Source organism: Ammospiza nelsoni, chromosome 3, assembly GCF_027579445.1.
Source record: "Ammospiza nelsoni isolate bAmmNel1 chromosome 3, bAmmNel1.pri, whole genome shotgun sequence".
Taxonomy (NCBI): domain Eukaryota; kingdom Metazoa; phylum Chordata; class Aves; order Passeriformes; family Passerellidae; genus Ammospiza; species Ammospiza nelsoni.
Window position 1 is genome coordinate 69,263,083 of NC_080635.1, and position 23,885 is coordinate 69,286,967.

The window sequence follows — 23,885 nt, forward strand, 5'->3', positions numbered from 1 at the left end:
TATATAGTATGTATACCATAGTATATAGTATATACTGTATACTATATACTATATACTATAGTGTATATATATATATAGATAGCATATATATGTGGTTAATAAAGGGATTATATTATATATATTATATACGTAGTACACATAGTGTATATACAGTATATAGTATATGTCTGCAGCAGATATACATATATCTGAGCTTTAAGCTCAGTAATAAAGGACTTTCTTATCGGTTTGGTGTTCTTAAATTAAGAATTAGGGGAAAAGTTAATAATTTTCAGTGGGGATCAAGCACAGCCTAGACTTTACCCTGTGCCTCAGGGCCTGAGGAGTGCATGAACCTGTGGATGCTGTGCTGTGACCTCCTGGCCCCGCACAGGACTCCCACAAGGGCCGGGGGCTGCTGGGCCATGGCATGGGCACAGCCAGGGACCTGTCCCAGGGCTTTGACACTGGGGCAGGGCATCCACACGGTCACAGCACGGGGTCTGGGATACAGCTCATGTGCCCAGGGGTTCAAAGGGAGGTGTCCCAGGTGGCAGCAGAGGAGGCAGCAGCTCTGTGCTCCTCCTCCTCAGCACTCTCAGCCACCCCAGTCTCTGTTTGTCCATGTGCACTGAGGCTGGACCTGTGCCCTTGTCCCTTTTCAGTCTCCAGCTGTTCTGGAAAGCAAAATTCGATTAACCTGTAGTACTCTTCCATCTCCTTCCATCCCTACATATTTATCTTCCTACATCCCTACACACTTTTCATTCTTTCCCTATGTTGTCTGTAATAGTCGGATTCATTCCTCTTTGGGAACTATACAGGTTAAGGAATTTCCTGACATTTACACCACTGGTCTTTCTGGAAGAAAAGTTCTTCTTACCCACAGGAGATTGGCAGAAGCCTGTAAGGTTGGGCTTTTCAATCCAGGACCGGTGGGAATGCTGTTAGAACACTGCTGCAGTCAGCAATGGGTTTCCTTCACAGCAAAACAGGGCTTTCAGGGCAGTTTTTCTGTGTTTTGTATGCACAAAAATATACAGAGTATATACAGAGAGAGGCTTAGCCAGCCCAGTGTGGAATTTTACTGGAGAGAGCAGTAAATAGTTTTTGCAGGCAGGAAGCAGCCTCTTAGTGTGGTGCAGAGTGTCTTCAGACCCTGGTGCTTCCAAATGCTTTTCTAACTTCACATCAGGCCTTATTCCTCCCTATCCCAGCTCCCCCTGCCTGCTCCTTGGCTCTTTTATTGAGCAGGTAGTGGTTAAAAACTGCAGTGCAATCACACCTGCAAAGTTCTGATCAACATGGTTATTTTGCTGTAAAAACCCATTTTCCCATTCTTAAATGAAGTAATATTCAGCATAAATTGTGTCTGTTAATGTATATCTAGTATTCTGACTTCTTGTGTTTGCGTTGATGCTGCAAATTAGGTAAGAAAAATAATGGTGCTACAAAGTAGATTTCTTTGTTGAAACTAAGATTTTCATAACATTGGAAATGGAAGGATGTTTTTACAAGAATAAGCTATATCTAATTGTAAGTTAAACCCTTGAAAGATGGGTGAAATATTGTATGACAGGTATTTTTTTAAATTAATCCTTTATTGCTTTTTACAGAGGTGGAAAGAAAGAAGGGGCACAAAGAAGAGAAAAGAGTACAGGCTGTAGTTTGTATGGCTGTCAGCAGTAACAGGAGGAGGAGGAGAACTGAGAATTCTGTCCAATGAAGTGATAAAAGAAAAGGAAGATTTATTCAAGTTGTACCAGGGTGTTTTATAAGCTAATAATAGTCTTCTATTTGAAAAGGAGACATAGATATTAGATTTAATGAGAAACTTTCCTGCAGAAAGATTTGACAGTGGAGCAGTCTGTCAAAATGGTCATTGAAGTATGATCACAAGAAATGTTCAGGAAGAGATAAGATAAAACTCTCAAGTGAGTAGCGAGAGCAGAGATTAACTAGACCTGCTCATAGCCCTAGTGATACTGTTGGGCTTTGAATTCGTAAAAATTTGTGTAGTGGATGGTTTCATGCCATCTTCTCAGACTCTATCCTTAAAAATTGTTATCTCCCTTAAGCCTCTCCAACAAAAAAATGGCATAAATATATCTTTCCTACCCACTCTTACGGAGATGAAGATAAATGATGATCCTGATATTTCTTGTATTGCAAGAACTGATTAGGAAACTCAAGAGGTGTGTATGAGAGTCTGAAATTATTTCATTTTCCCTCTCTCTCAGAAATACCAAGTGGATTATTTGACACTGCAATTTTCCAGTGCATAATGACAGAAATTGCAAATACTGATTCCAAGTATGCCACTTTTTACTAGCTAGTAGAAGATGTAAGTGACAGCTTCTAGGGGTTTAATTTACTATTATCTCTTTCTAGCATTCTGCATACTGCAACAGTAGCCCAGGTTGTTGAATTTGGTCGTGCCCTGCTATTTTTAAAATGAGTTTATGTCTTTTGATGGGAACAGTTTAAAATGAAACTGGAGAAGAGGAACTAAAAAACATTGTTGACCATATTTGTCTGCATCAATAGGGTCCCAAGGATTACATTTCAAAATAACCTTTTCTTTTTTTGTGGTCCAGGATAGCTCAAACACCTTTCAGAGCTGTTTCAGCCTTGCTTTGACCTATGGCTAGCTACTTAATCCCCGAGAAGCTGTTCTCTTGAGAGACAATTGATAGACTTGAAGGGTTGCTGTGGTTATATTCAGTTTCTCCTGACCATATCTTTCAGTTTTGTTTGGGAAGGAGCAGCACAGCACCTGTGTGAGGATTGCCTTGCAGCATCCTCCATAGGGATGTGGAGCCAGATTTTGAGCTGCCACGGTGACTTTAGCAATTGAACTCACTCCTCAGAGTGCTGTAGAAAAGTCAATAGAGCTGTTAGTCAAGACAAAGGGGGATAAAAAGCACTGCAGCAGAGCAACAGCAATGTCAAATGCAATTGGAAGGACAGGATAGGCTTTTACATCACCAAGGAAAGAAATAAGAATCAAGATAAAAGGCAGAGGAGAATGAGGATGGTGAATTGAGGTGTGCTTTACAAGAGAACTATTTTATTGGAAATGTTAATTGGGTATTAAGACAATGTAGCCAGTAAATTCTGCTTCAGTACTTTGCTTATAGATAGTTTCAAAGTTATTTAGAAATTTTGATGATAGATTTAAAAGTCCTAGGGTATGTACTGTTGAGATCTGTATTGTGGGAATTCATGGCTAGATTAGATACATTTTGGAGAAGGCGTATCTAGAATCTGCATTGTTTACAGGGATTGGAATTGCTCTGAATTTTCCCAAAAGACATTTCAAGGCATTTGGTTTTAGACATTATTTCCTACAACTTCATCAGAGATAGCCTCTGATCATGTTGAAAAAACCCCTGCTTTTTGTTTCATGCTGCCAAGGCCTGCTGTGTCCTGCAGAAAGAATGTGTGTATAGAAGCTCATTGAACACTTCTTCAAATTATTGCAATTCATTGGCCTTCAGGAAATAAAAAAGGGAGGAGAACAAAAGCTTTTTTGTTTTTTCTGAACAGATGTTGTATTAACTAGATGCATAATTTAAACATTTAATTGAGAAAACAACTCCTTATGCTTAAATTATCAGAAAATGTCTAGAATTTGCATACAGTGACACTAGAGTTCAATGCAAGTCTTTTGAAATTCTGAACACGTGCAATTTTTTTACTAAGATTTACATGCATCTCAAGCAAGCTTTAAAAGCTGTTAAAATGCCCAAATTCAGGCTAGGCATAAAACATTCTTTTACTAGGTTTGCTTTATGATACCATCTTTAATGGATAACTGCACACCCTGCCTAAGCCAAAACCCAACCCAGTTCAGAGCTCTGTTTTGCTACAAAACATTTCACATTGTTCAGATTCCATCTTCTACGTGTGTCTACATGTATTCTCTCTTTGTCTTTTGGCTGCAATAAAGAGAGATGGAAAATAGATGGAATTCAGCTGTAGAGATACAAGTAGGTGGAATGAGGGTCTTAATGTGTTTGGTTTGTTTTATTTGATGCACATATCTCTACTCCTAAGAAGCTGAGGTTGCAACTTTTTGGTTTTTCTAAGCATCCAAGTAATCTGAGGCCTTATTTTAACGGGATGTGTTGCAGAGACTTGGAGGGTGGAAGGCTGCTTCAAACTAAGTGCTAAAGGTCCAAATTGTTTCATTTTAAATTGTCTTCTCTGTATGACTGAACACATGACTAAGAGCAGCACTCATTTCTTAACAATAGATTCCAAATTATGGATCTTTTTCTCATCTTTGGTCTCTTGCAGAGCTTAGCTAATATTGGAGCAGCACCACACAACAAAACACTAGACACGTTAATGATATCTCCATTTACTGATCTACCTAAACATTTACACTGAATATTTTTTTCATGTATAGAGGGCTTTTCTTCACTAAAATGTTTTCTTTCCCTTTACAGATTTCAAGCATGTGTTTATTTTGCGTCTGTCTTTCAAGCTATGTCATGTGGTATCCATTACTTAGCATCTGTGTTCATGGCTGTTACTCCTAACTTTGTATGTGGGTTCCCTGGAAATGTGAGTAGTGTTCTTTTCCACAACTCCTCTGCATCAAGTATAGAGGACATCTGGACACTATGGACATCAACAGAAAACTACATTGTAGTCCAGCTGGAAAATGGAGAAATTTGGGAACTTGATCAATGCAGCAGGTCCAAACGAGAAGTCACTTTGGATCTGGCGTACGAATACAAAGGCAACAAATCTGTATATCCTTGTTCTGATGGATTTCTCTATGATGATACAAAGTGGAAGAGCACTGTTGTTACACAGTGGGATCTGGTCTGTGACCGAGAATGGCTTGCAAAATTAATCCAGCCTACGTTCATGCTTGGAGTCCTGATTGGAGCAGTGATTTTTGGTGACATTGCTGACAGGTAAAGTGCCATCCTCTGAAAATTCAGACTACAGTAACTTCACGTGTATCTACCTGTTTTTGTTGTTTCTATTCTATATTCATTGTATATTCATAACTACATATGCAACATCCAGGAGGTTTGGATGTTGCTTTGCTCACAGATCTGTTTAACTTGGTTTCTTTTTCCTATAACAAGTCCTAATTTTAAAATATATTCTCAAATAATTTACTTTAAAAACTTTTTCATCCTTTCTCATCCATTGTTCTAGACCTTGATCCCTGAAACTGCCCTGTGCAGCTAGTGTTTGTCTTTATATTTTTATTTATTTGTTTTGTTGGTTATTTATTTTGACAGGAATAGCAATAGCTCATTGTAATAGCAATGGTAAAACCTGGGAATAGATTTTCACCTCATTTTTCATGAGAAGAGGTTCCTCATGGAAATGCAATTTTTTTTTTTTTTTGTAGTATGACAAACAGCTGAAGGGCTATTAGAAGATTAAATATCATGTATTTGAAAATCACCTTTCCTAACCTGTGTCATGAATACAGCTCAATGGAGCTGATGCAAAGGCTATGAGGGTTTAATCAAGCCCCACTTCATAAAATAAGCACCCATATACTATTTTTCCTTGCTGTCCAGTTGTAGGTTTTCCCTGAAAAATTAGCTTAGACTTCAGTCTCTTGAAAGCTTGTGAACATAAGGGGAAAAATGGGTGTGGGTGAGCTGTGCTGTAGCTTCACTCATTTGCAGCATGTACAAAGTTCTGTTTGAGCACGAGGAGCATCAGTCCTGGAGGGACTCTTGCTCACAGTTCCAAGGCCCATTCCTGTCCCACAGTTCCTCCTTGGGTGTTATCTCAGCCCGTGCACTGAAATCCAGCATCAGAGCTGGACTCAGAAGCAACAGTGAGCCTTGGGGTGTACATCTGTGCTCTCCTGCCTCAGTTGGTTTCTTCTCTCAACACAAACAGGCATATTCCTGCCTCAGAGAGCACCCAGCCATGCCTGTCTGGCCATATGAGAATCAAATATCCAAGTTCTGTTGAACTTAGCTTTGTCTTGGGCACTTTTTGTACCTGTGCTTTGCTTTGAAGGCTGGTTTACAGTTATTTATGTCTTTCTGTAAAGGAGCTTGTTGACTGACAGTTCTGCTGGTGGAGAGTGATGTTTCATCCCACATCTAAGACTGTAAGCAGGACAAGGAGATCAGGAGTGTTGTTTTCTGATTTTCCTTCATTAGCACAGCACTACAGTGTGACAGTCACAACATGGGAATGCAAAAACAATGATGAACTTTTTAATTTGGCTTTTAGAACACATGGAATCAATCTGCTTCCCAATCCCAGGCTTTGCAAAATTGTATTTAATACAAAACCAGAATATAATACTAACATCTGTTTTGAGTTTCTTTAAATTATTCATAACTTTATTAATTAATACTTGGACATGATTTATAAGGTTAGGATTGCATTGTTCTCATTTCCATTAATTCAACCCATGGACAACCAGTTAAGATAATACACACATTCTGAGTTGCAGATTTACAGCTGCAGAATTTACAGCTACAAGTTATTTTCTGACACATCCTGGCTCATGGGAAATAAGCTTGTGTATCCCTCCCATTACCAATTAACAGATTTCCCAATAGAAGAGCTCTGATAGCTAAGACTTACTGGGATCTTTCCTGGCGGGGATCAAAGACGAAATCATGACTTCAGGTCAAGACTGGGAAAAAACAGAAGGAATTTTACTGGAGTACAAAATACTCGCATAAAAAAAACCAGTCCAAAACTCCTCAAACTCTCTGTCTAAAAGTAATATCCCCATTTGTAAAAAGCTGTTTGCAATGGAAGAGGTAATAAGAGACCAAGGAATTATTATCAGGGAAGAAAAATAATTCCACGCAATTTGTGTTACAGAGCATTTGTAGATAGAATGTAGTGAATTCCCAGTGGAGTCTTATCTACTGCTGCAGCTAGTGTTTGACATGATTTTTTTGCCATTAGTTTACTTTCTTCCTAGATTTCTGTGATTTTATATGTATGCATATGTGCTGTCAGAAATCAGAAAATTATGGGGAGCTGTGTGATTGTCATTTGTTAGAGAATTCAATTTTAAAGAACTGGACAAAGGTATGTTACAGAAACCTTCTATTACTATCAAAATTGGTTGTTACTTTGACAAAAGATAGCATGGTATCCCAGCCAACTTTTGTCAGAAATTATTAACACGATGCTACTTAATATAAAATAGCTGAATTTTACTCCTATTTATGAGGACATAAATCAATTTTTCAATTGATCTATGTCCTCATAAATAAGAGTAAAATTACCAATCAGTTATGTAGAAGTTAAAACTGGGGGTGCACATATGTAATGCTCACTGCACAGTGCTTCCAGCCAAGAATTGTGGAATGGAAGTTCCATTCATCCTTTTCCTTAGAGGCTGAAATTGCCGACAAATTAATACAGGTAACTAAACCAGAATTTCTGTGGTGAGTTAGTAACTTCCATCTAGGCTCTCTGGAGCTGCAGGTGTATTTTAATAGAATGTTTGTGGCTACTGATGATTTTATTACTGCTGTGATTTGCAGACTGGGAAGACAGCGTGTTATATGGTTCACAAGTGCTGGTCAGTTTGTGTTTGGCATCGCGGTGGCCTTCACCTTCGACTACTACAGTTTTGTGATTGTGCGCTTTCTCCTCGCCATGGTAAGAAAGGACGTTCACACTTGGCCCTTCTCCGTGCCATTTCTTACCCCTTCTCAGGAAAACCTCCCTTTTATTATTATTTCCTCTCCGACTTCATTATTCTAAAGCCCCGTCTGTTGCACTTATTTCGGCAGAGCAGGGAGAGTCTGAATGTTCTTGGACCACAGCAGTTTTCCTCTTTGAATTAATAGAAAGCGTCTGTATGAAGCAGTGTTTGCTACTTCCTCCATCCCAACCTCTGCTGGACTGGTAATTAAATACCAAATGTGAGCAGCAAACTCTGGATTCTGCATTGCAGCTGCTGTTGCATTTCTCCTTATTGTTAAAAATGGAATATATTTTTTTCTTTAACTAGCAAATCTATAATAAGTATTATTTTTATCTCTACCATTTTGAGTGATGGAGGAGAGATGCACATTTTCTCTTGCTTGCATCTCTTTGGTCTTTTAAGCTGTATCTGGAATACTAAATACATAGGCAGATATGTTTAACACCTAGATGTTTTAAAGGTACTTAGTACTAGATGTACTTAAAGGTATTTCAGTATATGTGTTTATGCAGAGCCATACACACAATTTTGTGTCTGTATGGTATACATCCAATATCTGATACATATTCAATATTTATACATAATAACCAATTTTAAATAACTATTTTACAGCCCAAAGGACATTCCTGAGATTTTCACTACACAATGCATACAGAAATTAGAATGCCATCACAAAAAAAATCATCTAACTTATTGAACATGGGTTAGATATTTAAAAATATTCCCATCATTTATTTTGTTCTGCTGACAGTGCATTAGTCAAGACAGGACCTTGTACCTGGAGCTCCCTTTGCCTGAATTTCCTAGCAGGAAAAACTGTATCATGTCAGCCTTAAACTGAGATCTACAGGAGTCCCTCTGCTGACTCCCTTGGCTGTTGATGCCAGTTCTGTGGTGGTTTAAAAAGGCAAACGGCTCTGACCAGGCTGATGCTGTAGGTTTTATCTGGCCACTGGGACTGATTTGCAAGGTGCACTCCTAAACTCTAGCCCTGTGCCACTGCAGTCAGTGCAGCTTTCCTATCAGTGGGCTCAGAATTGGAGACTGGTAACTGGAATATTGTTAATGGGAAAAACAATTAATCAAAACAATATACTGAAATATTTTCTAGTCTATATTGTCTAGCTGTGTTTTGCAATGTTTTAAGATACCAGGAATTTGATGTTGAGATATTTGAGAAATTGAAATATATATATTCAATAATATATATATATATTCAGTGAAGAAATGCTATTATGCAGAATATGCCAGGAATTGCATTCACTTGATGCCATATGAGAACCTGTAATTGTGTATGTATATGAGATTCTCTTCCAATATTGCAAAAACTTTGATTTAATGAGATATTTTACAAGGGTGTGGAAGGTAATTGTTCGTAAATGTGCAGTTTTCTGACATGCAGGGTATTAATGTTCTGCTTAAAAGCCGAGATCAAGATTTTCAGAAGTGACAACTACTTCAGGGGACCTCTCTTTCCCAAGCATCCAGTTTGTGATGTCATTAAGGGACCTGATTTTTGGGGGAGAAGGGCTTAATGACATCAGCAAATTAAGTTTCTTCACAGGTGTCTCTGGCTGGCTGTCCCTCACTACAGAGAAACATCCTAGTTCACATCACATTTTTAAATATTGTCCACACAGTCAGAAGGTTTGAGTGCATTTTTTCTCCAGCTGACTCATTTTCATGGTTGCCTTTTTTTCTGTCAGTGTGAGACAGGCCAGCGTGGTGACAATTTAGCATACACAGATGTAGAACATTGTTAGCTCTTTGGTTTTTACTGCTGGTGCACAGGGAGAGGAGAAACAAACCTCACTCTGTTTTTTGTTTTGTTTTTTTCTTTTCTCTCTCCCATCCTCCCAGGTTTCAAGTGGCTATCTGGTTGTGGCTTTTGTTTATGTGACTGAATTTGTTGGCATTAAAGCACGAACCTGGGCTTCTATGCATGTCCATGCTTTTTTTGCTATGGGAATTATGATTGTGGCACTCGTGGGATTTTTGGTTCGGACCTGGTGGGTCTATCAGATATTTCTATCCATAGCAACTCTTCCCTTTGTCTTGTGCTGCTGGATGCTCCCAGAAACACCTTTTTGGCTGCTGTCAGAGGAAAGATATGAAGATGCACAGAAAGTGATTGATACAATGGCAAGATGGAATAAAGTCAGCACTCCCTGCAAAGTTTCTGAACTGTGCTCAGTCCAACAAGATGATGTGGCCAGTGGCAGAACGGGTGATGATGATACATCCTCAACAAAGAAGCACAACATCTTAGACCTGTTTTGTAACTGGCAAATTGCAAGAAGGACCATCACAGTCTGGCTGATCTGGTTCACTGGGAGCTTGGGGTACTACGTCTTCTCCCTCAGTTCTGTCAGCCTAGGAGGCAATGAATATTTAAATCTCTTTCTCATAGGTAAATATTCTTGTACCTTATTCTGTTAATGACAGAACTGGAACAAACATTTAAAAATGTTTATAGATTTGACAGCCAATTTTTTACTTTGTTCATTCAATTGTGAACCTTGTTTGAAAAGTTTCTTGCTAACTTTTCACAAAATTGACTAACACAGTATCATTCACTCCAAATTCCACTGTATCTGAGAAAAAAAAAAGAATTTGTGGGTGCACAGAATTCTTCTCTGTCTCTCTTTCTGATTGTAAAACCATATTCTGGCTTGTCTTCTCTTTGCCTTGGAAGCTTATAGCAAATCCACACAAACACCAGGGGAAGCAGACAAGCAATACAAAATTCACACAGCTCTGTTAAAGGCACAAACCAGGAAAATGGGAGAAAAAATATTCCTTTTATCACTTACAGTCATGATATATTGAGTTTGTCTGTGTAGAAAACATAGTCATAATTGTCAGAAGGAAGAGTCATTTTCATTTTCTCAGAAGTGTCTTTTTAATTAAGTGGTAATACTCTTTTAATTTTATCATTCTGGCTGTAATCTTTCTCTGGCATGTAAGTTGTTTATAAAGGCAGCTAAAGTGCATTCAGGGCTTGATCCAAAGTTTGTTAACATCAGTAAAAATATTCCACTGACTTCAGAAGACTCTAGATCAGACTTGCAGCTCTGAGCCAGTGAAGAATTAAATCATGCGCTTTGCTTTGTGCAGCTGAGTACTCTCAGTGAAGTGAACGTGACTGATGGTGTACACAGGCTCACAGAAGGACTGGGGCTCTCATTATTCCAGTTTGTTTTGCCCTGTATTACAGTGTATTGTAGACTGATATGTTGAAGAGTGGGTGCTGGTATTGCACAGATAACTAAACTGCTATTGTGGAGTTCACTGTACCCACCTCTTCTAAAAATATTTTAGCAGACTAACAGACCCTGAAGAATTAGAACCTGCTTTTTCCAACACAACCCCAGAATACTGTTTCCTGATATTACAGGTGTATTGACATGCTCTATATGTACTTAATAAAGGAATCCAGGCTGTTCAGGGCTGTATCTTACGTTCTTCCTTGGTTTTCTATTGGACATAGTCACATTCTTCCTGAGCAAATTGGCTTAAAATATGTCCAAACTGGCTTTGGCTCAGTATTATTTGTCTAGGGGCAAATCATGTTTACACAGTGCAAACAGGTCTAGCCAAATGCCAGGACCTTTGGAGCAGCAGAAGTTTTTCTCTGGAAAGAAACATTAGGACAGGATGATCTGTATTAAGAGTGGGATATTGTAAGCCCTCTTTTTCAGGAAGAAGGGAGAAAGCTGGAACTGCACTCTGTATTAGTGGGGCTTACTCAGAAAACTGGATGTAGACAGACCTTTCTTGCCTTTTACTTTGAGATGATTTTGAACTGATTCTGGTGTGGCTACTGTTTCCTGTCCAGGTGGAAGCTGGCAAATCCTGAGAGTGGAGTGACACTAGCAATATTCCCTGTGAGCACACTTGAGCTGTTAATGTGAAAATACCCGAAGGAGAAGAGCAGCAAATGTAGAGCTTTCAGACAGAAGTGTCAGTGTCATAGAAACAGAACTGTGGCCTTGCTATTTTCTGTAATTTTCCACCCCAAAGAGAACTGGAGCTGCTCTGTGCTGTGAAACCTGTTTCCCTTGTCCTTCTCCACTCCCACTTCTGTATTTTAGGCTGTTCTCTGCCTTCTGTCACACTTTCTGTAACCAAATGAACTAGCCCAACACACTGGTTATCTTTAGATATTACTTGTGTAACTAGCTCCTGGATCAGATAAATTCCCCATAAAGAGGAAGTTACAGTTATGAGATGAATATGTGCAATCATGACTTAAACTGAGATAATTTCATACTGACAGGTGCTGTGGAGTTGCCTTGCTATATCATTGCTTGCGTTGCGATGGACAAACTGGGAAGGAGAAACACACTCATTCCATTCCTTATTTTAAGTGCACTGATCTGTGTTTTAATTATGTTCATACCTCAGGTTAGTCATGTATGCTTGGAAGTGTTCCTATAGCAGAAATTGATTTTAAAGGCTCTTAAGTCAGTAGATGCAGCTGCTCTTTCTAAATCACAGAATAGTTAATTAAAGGCTGGTTTTAAGTTGCAGCTGCCAGTCTAAGATAGATTTCTGTATTTTCAGTACAAGCTTCAATGTCATTGCTGGAGTCACACATAAAATGCTCCCAGGGCTTCAGTGAACCAGGACTGGTCAAAAGTGATGTGGAAACTAGTAACTTATTGAGCAATTTTTAAAAAGCAAGCAATGAGTATTGCTTATTGTTTAAAGAAGTGTCACAACTTTTGAAGAACGTAAATTATGTTTGGAAGGGTGTAATTTTTCTGGTGATATATTTATTTGTGCTCTCTTTCAATAGGATTTCAATATATTAATTATCTTAGCAAATATGGCTGGAAAATTTTCCATAGGTGTGGCATTTGGCCTTATATATCTCTACACAGCAGAACTGTACCCAACAACAGTAAGGTAAGAACTTTGGCCAGTTATGTATTTTTCATTAATTAATTAATTTTCATTCATTAATGTGTTATTCTACACAAGATTCAGCAGCTCTTGGCATCAGTGGGGATGGTCTGAAAGACTGGGGATGGGATGAGTTCCTCAGCTGCCTCATAGCTGTCTGGAGTTTGGTTGTACCATAGTTTTTTATTTATTTTGCCTTCTATGTGCATTGGTAGGTTCTACTGGGGAACTAGAAGAATACTCAATTCTTTCTTAAACATGTTTTATGCCTTTCTTATAAATCCTGGTTATTAATCCCATGATCTGTGCTGAATGATAATAATATTTTTAATCTTAATTACAGAAGTAGCTGAATTTCACTACAATATAAATTTACATTGGCATGGCAACAGATTCTTGGTATAATTGCTTAAAGACACAAATCTTACTGATGTTTTAAGTGTCTGTGCATTTCTAATTGTTTCCTTTAACTGCCAGAATTCTTACTCAAATTCTTTTCTATGTAGATCACTTGCTGTTGGAAGTGGAAGCATGATGTGCCGTGCAGGAAGTGTGGTTGCTCCTTTCTGTGTTTATCTGAGAAGTGTCTGGATTTTCATGCCACTTGTAGGTATTTATTTCAATGGTGAATGTTTTTTGAAAAGGTGTATGTGTCACTTTTTTTCTCTTTGTAACTTACTAAGTATGTTTTTCACGTGACAAAGGAAGCAAAAGCTGAACATTTATTTCAAAAAGAAAATTGAGTAAACCATTCTAGTTTGAAATTTTCAAGTCCCAATTCTAGTAACCTCATATTGTTAAAAATATGCTGCTGAAGCAAAAGAAAGACTTTGAATTGCTGAAATATTCAGAAAAGTTTTTATAATAGAAGACAGAAAAATATTTATGCTCTGAATCCTAGCATAAAATTGATAAAAATAATTTGTACTTATCATGTAACATTTAGGAAGTGTTGTAGTTCAGACTTTTTTGCAGGCCCAGCAGCTTTTGACCATGCTTCTGATTTACTTTAACTTTTTTTCAAAGGCATAGTTCTTCCACTCCTGAAGTAACCACAGGTAGCTGGATTTTCTTACATTATGCCTTAACATTTCCATGGCTCCTTTGGGAGGTTGCATCTTTGGAATAACCTCCCAAAAGATCTAGAAGGTGTTGTGCTTACTATATTTGTTCTCCTCACCTGTCCCAAAGCTCTTGTTCTGTGTTTTCCACCAGCAATGAACAAAACAATTCATGAGATAGAAAAAGATAAAGAAATGGTATATTGATCAGCTTCATGATGACTTTGACAAACAACAGAAGCAGGTCAGGTTACCATTAGGTTTTGTCTTTTACCACCAGTTGCCCCAGAAAAGAGAGGTGTGACCATTCCTGTGTGGACTTTGGGCATTATGTAGTAGATTCAGTACTACAAAATATTTTATGTGTTCCCTGCTCACACATGAATCACATTTCTTCATTGCATTTCTATTATGAAGCATTTGCTGCTTAGAAATCCTGCAGCAATTCAATCCTTTTTTTCTCCTGAAGGATAAATTATGCTTATATATGTAAAACCAGATGGAATTCCAAAATTTGTATTAAATTTTTAAGTAAAGAAGTGTTTATTAATGATTTAGAATAGTTTAAATTCTCTCAAAAACCCCTTAGAATTCACTGTTACTAGGGCACTGCTGTTATATGTAGAGTATACATGTCAGAAAGTGAAAGTGTAATGGGATGTGTCTTTAACCTGGATTCATAGTCAAATTTTTTCCACCATATTGGAGTTTCCTAAACAAGGGCATTGTGTCCCTTTGATTTGGCAACTAAAAAATCTTTAATTATAGATTGTTTCAGAGAATTCTTGTGAGCTCATTTCATTATTTAAATTAATTACTTTTGGTTGTTTTTGATGAAAACTAAGAGGATGAAGGAGACCACAAATGAATTTATTTATTCAAGTTCCTAAAAATGTTTTCTTTATTAACAATGTCTCCACCAATATATGATCCCAGAAAAGACAAAGCAACATTTGCACAGCAGAGTGGTCATGGGAAAACATTTCTTTTTTCCTCTTGTCAGCATTTTGCCTTTACTCTGAAATAAGATTTATCTGTGCAGAAGTGCTGCAGTTAAACCACAGATGGGGAACTGCTCAAATGTTTTGGAGAGCAGTGCAAATGGCAGTATAAACACAGGAATTATTTCAGCTATGAACAACTCTCAGGGTACAAAAGTTACCCAGAGTTTTTGTAGAGTTGAGTAGTAGTTCACAGTGAACATGTTTCCATTATTAGTTCCTGTTATAGAGCATTTGTCAACTTATTAAATAGGCTTGTCTTGAGTTGGAGCATAGCGTGCCAAGTCTCAGGTCAAGTAAGTGTTTTGGAATGGAAGTGAAATCAAATGGATTACATTTGTAAGTAAACTGATACACATCACCCTGATCTATTGCAAACACCACACACTGTTGAACAGTTACTACTGCTGTTTGTTTGGCACTCTGCCTCATGCACAGTTATGCCACCTGTGAGTACTGCAAGCATCTTGAGTGGCTATAAATCTTCAATAAGTCTATAAATTTAATAACTTGCCAAGTATGTTTTTCATGTGACAACTTTATAGAAAATGTGCAGTAAAACAACTACTCCTTATATAACCTATTTCTGTTTCTTAGCTGTTAAGAGTTATGTTGCAATAGCTCTTTAACAGGGTTGATTTTTCTCTCAGAAAAAACATAAATTAGAAATTTAAAAAGCCCACACTGGTGTTAATAAATGATTACAAACCCTCAATCAAATACTATTGCTTTTTCGTGTTGAAATATAACCTTTTTTGTTGAAGTATGAATTTTGTCAATAAGATCACATTTTAGATTGATTTAGAGCCATCAGATGTAAATATAATTATAAATGTAAATATAAATATACCTATTACCGCGCCTGAGTGGGCGCAGCTGGTGAGAGAGAGACAGTGAATCTTGTTTCTTGAATCAGAAGGCTTGATTTATTAATATATGATATAATACATTATAGTTATACTAAAAAGAATAAGGAGAGAGGTTTGCAGAGCAGCTAGGCTAGCTAGGAAGAGATAGAAAAGAATTTATAACAAAGCTGTGGTTAAGGACTCAGTCCCCTGGCTTGCACTGGTGATTGGCCCTTAATTATAAACATAAAACATGAACCAATCACCAATCAAAATAGGTGCTCTTGTTGCATTCTCTAGCAGCTGATAATAATTGTTTACCTTCTCTTCATAGGCCTCCGGCCTCCCGAAGACACAGAAATCCGAAAGAAAGGATTTCTGTGGAGAAATGTCTGCGACATATACCTATAAATATTAATAGCAGACTTAATAATAATTTGTTCTCAGAAGTAAAGGTATTATTTTGTAGGGATATTTAATTCAAATTATCTTTTCTTCTGGAGTATATATATCAAGTCCCAGTCTTAGACCGCAGCAGAATTATAAATGTTGCAGCATAGAGGGAAGAGGACATAAGAAAAATTATGGCAAATATTTTCTGAAGATTTCTGTGGTATCTGTTAGAAGCTGTTGGTTGTACTGAAGTGCTGGGGACACTCTAAGAGTTTGACTAAGCAAAAATTCAGATTTCAAATTAACACCCTGAAAACACAATGCATTTAACCATGTGTGCCTGTCAAGTTAACTTCAACATACTTAAATACCTTCTACAATAACACAAATACACTTTATTTTTACACATAAGCATTTGACTATATCAGGAGAACATTTTCTGATACTGAATTGTGTATTTAAAAGAGTAAATACATACATGCAAAATGCATACCTTTGTAGTGAGGGTTAAATTATGTCAGATGCTTATGAAGAAGTGTGCCAAGACTGCAAAAGAGTTGCATTTACCAAATGTGAGTCCCTTCATTGATAACTGTGGCTACTGCCCTTGAAAATGTAGATGTCCTTGAATTAATACACTGTGACTTGATTGTTTCATACTCTGTCTGTTGTAGGAAGTACTGGAAAAGGGTTTGAGGGTCAGGGAGAAGGGAAATGTACTGAATTACTCAGCATGCAGCAGCTTTCACATAAGAGGAAAAAAAGAAAAGGAATCTAACATGGGATGAAATAGAGTTATGAGAGATGAGATGAGAAGGCAGGGAAGATGGTGGTGTGTACACTTACAGAATAGTGAGAGTTCTCAGGGGAATAATGAGAGGTAGGTTCATGAGGAGGGAAAACATGAGAAGAATGCCAAGTGTCTAAAAAGAATAATGAAAAGAGAAAAGACACACATATTCAAAGCACACAGTGTTACTTTAAGCTTGTTCTTTTGAGTACCACTAGTGACCCAGTTCTCATACACTCCAAATTTATGGGTGTCCCTAAGATTCAATATCCATTACAGACCCCAATATCCTCAGTTATAAACTTCTGACAGACTAAAGGGTGTACATAAAAGAGGATATTGTGGAATAGCTGCCATGTGTCAATTTATCCTGTCTTTCCATGGCAGAAAATCATGTCTGAATAGCAGAGAAGAAATTTGACACTCAGAGATGAGATTTTAATATTTTGGAATAGATATTTTAAGTATCATTCCTGCCACATACATGTCTAAAATTATCTCATTCAGTTTGTGCCATTTCCTCTAGTCCTATTACTGCTAGGATTTGGGTTTTTTTAACTTTCATGGTAAGATCATGACTTTTATTTTCACTGTAGTTTGTAGTATTTATCAGGTGTTTTTTGTTTTTTTTTTGGTTTTTTTGGTCTGGCCTCTATATTTATTGCAAAGCAAAAAGGAGGGTAAGCAACACTGCATTTTGCTTCTTAAAAGAATACACAAAACAAACTCCTCTTTTTTTTTTGGAAGGGAAGAGAAGCAAAACCAGCATGGTGCATGGGCAGGCAAATAGCACTGTTCAAGGTTACAGTAGGGAATTCTGATTTTAAAGCACCTTCCTGACTTAAAGTCTGGCTTAGCTGCAGATGATAGCTGGGCAGCTCTTGTCTCAAGCTCTGTGTGAGAGATGTAGGCACAGTGATTCCAAATGTTCTCCCTCACCCTTGGAAAGAATGCACTGAGCAAAGGACAGACTTCAGAATCAGCACAGGGCAAGATAAGGATAGTACAGCATCAAAGTTCACAGTCACAGAATGGAAAAACACTGAGACCAGGCAGGATGTTCTGTGTGAAAGCTTTTCTATCAGGAGAGAATTAGGTCATTTATAACCTGGTGTTGGAGGACTGTCAGGGGTTTAATGCTGTTCTGTACTCAGAGGAGCAAAGTGGGAGTTGGTGTCATTGAACAAGAAATAGAAATGTCTGCGTGAAGGGAATGTGAATGGAAAGAGTAGATATTCCTGGAACAAGTGAGTGTTTCTCTACTGACCCCACATTATCCTGATCCTTGCACCACTTATGGTGCTGCTGTGGAATTGTGTACACCATGGACAAATCCAAAATGTGATCTCAGTGCAAATGTCAGTAGATGCCTGCACTCCTCACAGTTCTTCGAAACTGAGTTTAGCAAAGTATTCCTGTTGGGGGCTAGCAGATGCTGAAGAGCTCTCCTAAGCACAGATGTGCACTTCTGTGGCTCTGGGCCAATGAGCCCTATTGAGAAATTCCAGTCTGGCTGTGTAGAGAAGGAACAAGCACACAGGTAGAGGTACACAGGAGCTGGAGTGTGAATTCAGATTCCAGGTGGCAGGGAAATTGTAGCTCTGTGAACATGCCTGTAAAAAAAAATGTATGCAATCCTAGAATCAGTTCTTAAATACACTCTTGATACTGAAATACTCAATGAAGGTAATATGTGTTGTTTACTCAAACAGAATTATTCCTGCTTGCACTGTATTGATCCCTTGTGAACAAAACACTTCACTTGCTCATTCATTAATTCTGCTGCATAATCTTTTCATTTATGCAACAAAAAGGTAGATCTTTTATATGGGCAACATTTAAGACTTATGATCTTTGCTTTACAGTTCCTTGTACTTTATTATAGATTTACCCCCAGGCAAGATCAAAACTATGGTCAGATTGAAAGACTTATTTACCTTTACACCTACTCTTTATTTCTTCCAGTTGCTTGTTGGAATCATGGCTCTTCTGAGTGGAATCTTAACCATAATGCTTCCAGAAACACTGGGAAAACCATTGACTAATACTTTGGTGGAAGCTACAGAAATGGGAAGAAACAAGAAAAGCTGTTCAGAAAAGATTCCTCCAGCACATAGTGGTGCAGCATCAGAAAAGATAGAGATGTTTGGTCAGGAAAGAGTCAGCACTGACAAATAAAGCAGCAGCAAAATGGCTGTTCCCAATTTTAATCACTATCTAATTTATATGATCTCTGTATTCAAGAAATGTGACTGTTCTATAACATCTGTGCCTTTTACTTTGTATTCTGTCTTCCCTTTTCAATAGAGGAATTGTATGAAACCTTTTCAAAGTGACTGAGTTACTGCAGAAAATTGATAGGATTTCTAGATCCCTAATCAAACTTACTCAGACTTTAAACTGACTTGCTGTGACCAGTTGGAATGATTACTGTAAATGTTGGAACCTACCTGATTACATGTATGTAAAAAAAAATGCCAATTCTTTGCTTCACATTTTCTGCAGTTAGATTTGTAAACCTACAACAAAGTGCCCTGCCTGGTCTCTTCCTGTTGCAGCTGCCAGTTACAGGCTTGAGACTTCAGAACACAGTAAAGTGTTAAAATTCAAGAGAGAAGCCTTATCATTGCATCAGGTCATATCAATAATTTTAAACTAATTTATTCTTTTTCTTTCAAGTTTTCTACTAGAAATGGTGCCACTGCTAACAAAAGGAAAGTATTCTATGGCACAGCTTCTGACTGAAAAAGTAATACTAAGTTTGCAAAATGTGCAAATAGTTTGTATATTCATTCAGTTGAATGGCAAATGTATTTTTATTAGGGGTTTAGGAAAAAAGTGTTCACTGGATCTATTACGGTTTTAGTTTAGGTAAAACTAAACTGTCTGATCCCATTTAAAGTCACATTCATTCCAGACCATTATTTCAGTGCACCCTTTCTCACTTATTTCAGCTTACATCGAGCATCAGATTTTTCATAACTTCTAAGAGCTAGACCAGCAACTTTGCCAAATGCCTCCAGCAAGGTCTTCATAGTCCTCAGTGGAAAAGAATAAATGGCATATGGCTCTTATTCAGGCTCTCTGCACAGAAGTGGATTTAGTTATTAATTTTTGGTAGAAACAGTTTCCACTCACCATTTTTCTCACAGATCAGCTGTCTGTAACTGATTTTTTCCTTATTATATCACACAAAACCAGTTAGAAAAATAGAATCCAAAAGATGGTAGCTGGAGGACACTGATCAATAGAAGAGTTACTAGTAACAGTTTTAGTCAAAGTGTCAAAACAGGCCACTGCTGCTATGCCTCATGTGTGCATCAACACTTATTGTTGGTGCAGTGGTTCTGTCTTATGACTCTGGACCATAGAAAATTGATAAATAGGAATGCATCATTCTGGCTGCTTCTTTTATGGCTTTCTCCCACCTCCCCTTCTTCAGTCTATCTCTAGAGCTGGGGGTTTCTTCCTTGTCTGAGGATCTGCATCTCCTTTGCTTGACCACCCTTGGTCTGAGGTGAGCAGCACAGGAACATCTGTGTGCTGAGGTTCAGACAGCCCTCTCTTGCCTGGGCTGTGTGAATTCAGTCCTCCCTGGTTTGAAATCAGTGCTTTCCCCTCTTAGGCCCCTAGTCTCATGGCACAGTCTCATCAAAACAGGTCTTCTTTGATCTTTGCCATGTACCCACCCTAAAAGATATCTCTAATACTGTATTCTATATGCTGTAGAAATTAATGACCACATTTTTCAATTATATCTGCACAGTTTTATTACTTTAAATGACTTCTGAAACCAGAGTGATGGTTTATATCCCCTTATAAAAGATTTTATTCTTCACTGCACTGTCCTAGAATTTGGTCCTGGTATTAGGAGAAAATAATACCTATATGAGGATCAACATGCTTTAAAGCAAATAAAAATCAGTAAATTTAAGTTTAGGGAGTTTCTCTGAGATAATTACATAGAAAGCAGAAAGGAGTCTTCATGCTTCTTACAATTCTGTGGGTATTCCAGTGTTTGCAGGGAAAACCTCCAGAAAGACCTGCACAGAATACTGTGGCTTCTGTCCAGATATGAGTTCAGCAAAAGCACTTAACCTTCCCCCTGTGAGTAATCCCATCATTATTCTGAGAATGACTTGAATACATACTTTGATGACTGAAGATCAGATTACTCACATGCTGTGGTTTTTTTATTTCGCTGAAGAGCAGACCCAGTATTCTTCCACTGTTTTCAGGTCCCCCTCCACTTCCCAGAGCACAGCAGAGCAGCTCTCTTTATCTGCAAGATCTACTGCCAAACTCTTCCTGCCCTGCCTTAAATAAGGGTTTAATCATGCTAAAAAACCACCATCATGCAATACACGTAAGAAGGAATTAAACTGGTACTGTCTTGCCTCACAACCACCCTCCCCACACACAGAGCTCCAAAATCTTTCCTTATTTGGGGGATCTTTCACACTGATACTCCCTCATTTAATATCTCAAACCTCTATCTTAACACTCACTGCTTATAACTTTTAGTAACAGTACAGTCTATTTCTAACAAGGTATTAAAGAATATTTACAATTAAATTTTCTTCTTCCTTACCTGCTGAGAAACTGATTTTGGTCTTACCCCACCAAGAACACCCAAAGCATATTCTGTGTTCCTTTGGCTTGAGGGATTCAGGATCTGGTCATGTGTAATCAGTACATACAAAGTAAAGAAAAGCACAAGAAGAAAGTTAACTATACAATGATACTGATACTGCTTACAACTAAAATTGAATTGAGTCTAGACCACAATGTAGCTTGATGGTTTAACCCCAAAAGCCATTTCCTCCTGTCACTGAAGTCAGCTGGTATTTGGTCTTTAATTCAAATGACCCCTGAATTTCCCTGAACTAATGATGTTACTGTTTTTCCTTGGAAATAAAATGTTTGTTGATTTACAGGTACATATTTTGTGATTTTATGCATCAATAGCATAGAAATTGCCTTGGGGTATCCTTTTCTTTAACCTGAGGAAGAGTATTACCTTTAAAAAAAGGAATTAGCATGTATCTCTATGTCTCTAGCATTTCTATTTGCTTGTTTTTTCCATATGGGCAAAAATATGTTTAACACTAGTCATGCATTATAAGTGTAGGAAAATCAGGGTGAGTTGATTTCTTTCTCTTAAATATTCATAGATTTTTAAAATCCTCTTGCAAAAGAGCACTGAGTTTGAGAACAAATGCTTCTGTTCCAATGGGGCATATTTTCATTTCAGTGCTCATAAGAAGAATTAATTTTCATAGTTTCCCACTTCAGTTCACAAGTCCTTTTATGTTTGTATTTGTCATCCTTATCTTAGTGCAAATTTTTTGTGCTCATCAGTGTCTCTGGAGTTACACAATGGTTCTATGAGATAATGAATTAGAGTCCTTGTCTGTCTTAATTGCTGGTCACTATTGCATGATGGCAAATATTTTTGTCCAAAATTTGATATCCAGTTTTATTAGACAGTTTTGCAATTTGTTAAGGACCTACCTTTCTGGGTTAAATATAACAATAACTATTATTAGTTTAATGATAACTAAGGAAAAATAGTAAGTACATGTGTTTGATATTTCAAAATTGTATTTTTAAGCTATACAAAAATATTTATATTTTCTATTTTAACAACTTCATTCAATTTCTCTGTGCAAAATTCTGTAATTTAACCAACTATGTAGGAAAAAAATGCTATGCAAATCATGTGTGGTTATCATATGCTTTAGGTGGTACCCTGAATGTCTGAACAAGGGGTGAAGCCTCCTGGAAGGCAGAAGGCTTTTGTGTAGTGGCTCTGTGGGAAGACAAAATGGCCTGACATCCCAGCTCTGGCATGAAGTGAAGGATTTCACTCTTGGCATTCTCCTGTGTCTTTCACAGGTTTATTTTACCAACCCCTCAGGTGTCTTTCACAGGTTTATTTTACCAACCCCTCAGGTGCAGTCACTCAGGAAGCCTCTGTGGCATCGGGCTCAGCACTGTGCATGGCCTGTGAGTGCCTTTTGGAAAGGCTTAGGAAAAGGTGAGCTCACTTGTGCCTGCACTCTTGGTCCAGAAAGGCATTTGTGACTGCAGAAAGGAGGCTCTGGATTCATCCTGCACCCTTTACAAACATCTGAGACATGTTTGTCTGAATCCTAGAACAGATTCCTAGGGGAAAAATTAGACACAAGGACTAAAAAGAAAATAGAGTATTGACAAAAACTGAGTTTATTCTATCAGGGAAAATTCTAGTCCATGGTGACAATTAGTTACCTCTCACAGGAAGAAAGACTAAAACACATCTATGTTCTGATAGCCCCATAATTTTGTACAAGATTCTGTAACATGGAGTGTGTCTTTTGGTTACATGGGGGAAGTATGTACTCGTAGGAAAGTTTGTTTGCCCAGAATTTGTGGATTTAATACAATACATTTTAATGGGTTTTTTTTAATGTGTATTTATTATCTGCAATTATGTGCAAGAATAAAGTCAAACACACATTTTTTAATCTTTACATCTTTACCTGATTTAATGAATTTCTATAACCAACTCTTAATTTGGTTCACACTCCCTTAAAGAGGCCTGACTGGTGTTTTGGCATTCCATGGAGATCCTATGGTTTAGGATGGCAAATATCCTACGTTGTGTCTTTTCCCTGTTTGTCTTTGCAGGTGTAAACCAAGATTTGGGTAATGTGTTAAGTGGTGGCTATGACAAAAGGTGCATTAAAAATGTGACATGTTTTGCATTTCATTTGCAGGAAAAACATGATTCTTTCTTGCCTTTGTTTGTATAAACTCACTGGAGCAGCAGTCCCTCAGACATATTCAGTAATGACAAAAATAGCTGTAGATACTGAAAGATGGGTTTGAGTTACCAGAAGAGAGTAGGTGACCACAGGAATGACAGAACAATGTACTTGTAAGCACATGGTGTTCAGTGCATGTGAAGACTAACTACAGCTTCCTCAGGCGGGAACTGGAGGGGCTCAAAGTGCAAGGAAAATAAGAATTGCAGCAATTCATAGCTCTATTGTTATTTGTCCCCTTAAAATGTCTCAGGAGCCCATTTATTCTTCACTTCCCTTAAATCTCTAATTAGTGCAAATGACTCAACTTTCCATGCATATTTTATTAATCTTGTGTTTTCTGATCAAGTTACACTCATTGCTTTGCTGCATCATTTTTGAAGGCTTAATGCATCCTTGCCAGGTGATTTACATTCCTCTC

General features: G+C 37.7%; 1 protein-coding gene across 3 annotated transcripts in view; it reads left to right on the forward strand.

Moving 5' to 3' along the window:
* The window catches only part of SLC22A16 (solute carrier family 22 member 16), a 38,020-nt gene extending 16,425 nt beyond the window's left edge, over positions 1–21,595 (forward strand). Inside the window, exons 2-8 of one of the 3 annotated variants that reach the window (XM_059468702.1) lie at positions 4,434–4,910; positions 7,488–7,605; positions 9,515–10,064; positions 11,934–12,061; positions 12,456–12,565; positions 13,069–13,168; positions 18,621–21,595. In XM_059468702.1, the coding sequence (XP_059324685.1) occupies positions 4,434–4,910; positions 7,488–7,605; positions 9,515–10,064; positions 11,934–12,061; positions 12,456–12,565; positions 13,069–13,168; positions 18,621–18,833 (1,696 nt within the window). In that variant the 3' untranslated portion in view covers positions 18,834–21,595. The remainder of the gene's footprint in view (positions 1–4,433; positions 4,911–7,487; positions 7,606–9,514; positions 10,065–11,933; positions 12,062–12,455; positions 12,566–13,068; positions 13,169–18,620) is intronic. The other 2 variants (XM_059468703.1, XM_059468704.1) reach the window with 2 other exon arrangements.
* Positions 21,596–23,885: the final 2,290 nt, after the last annotated feature.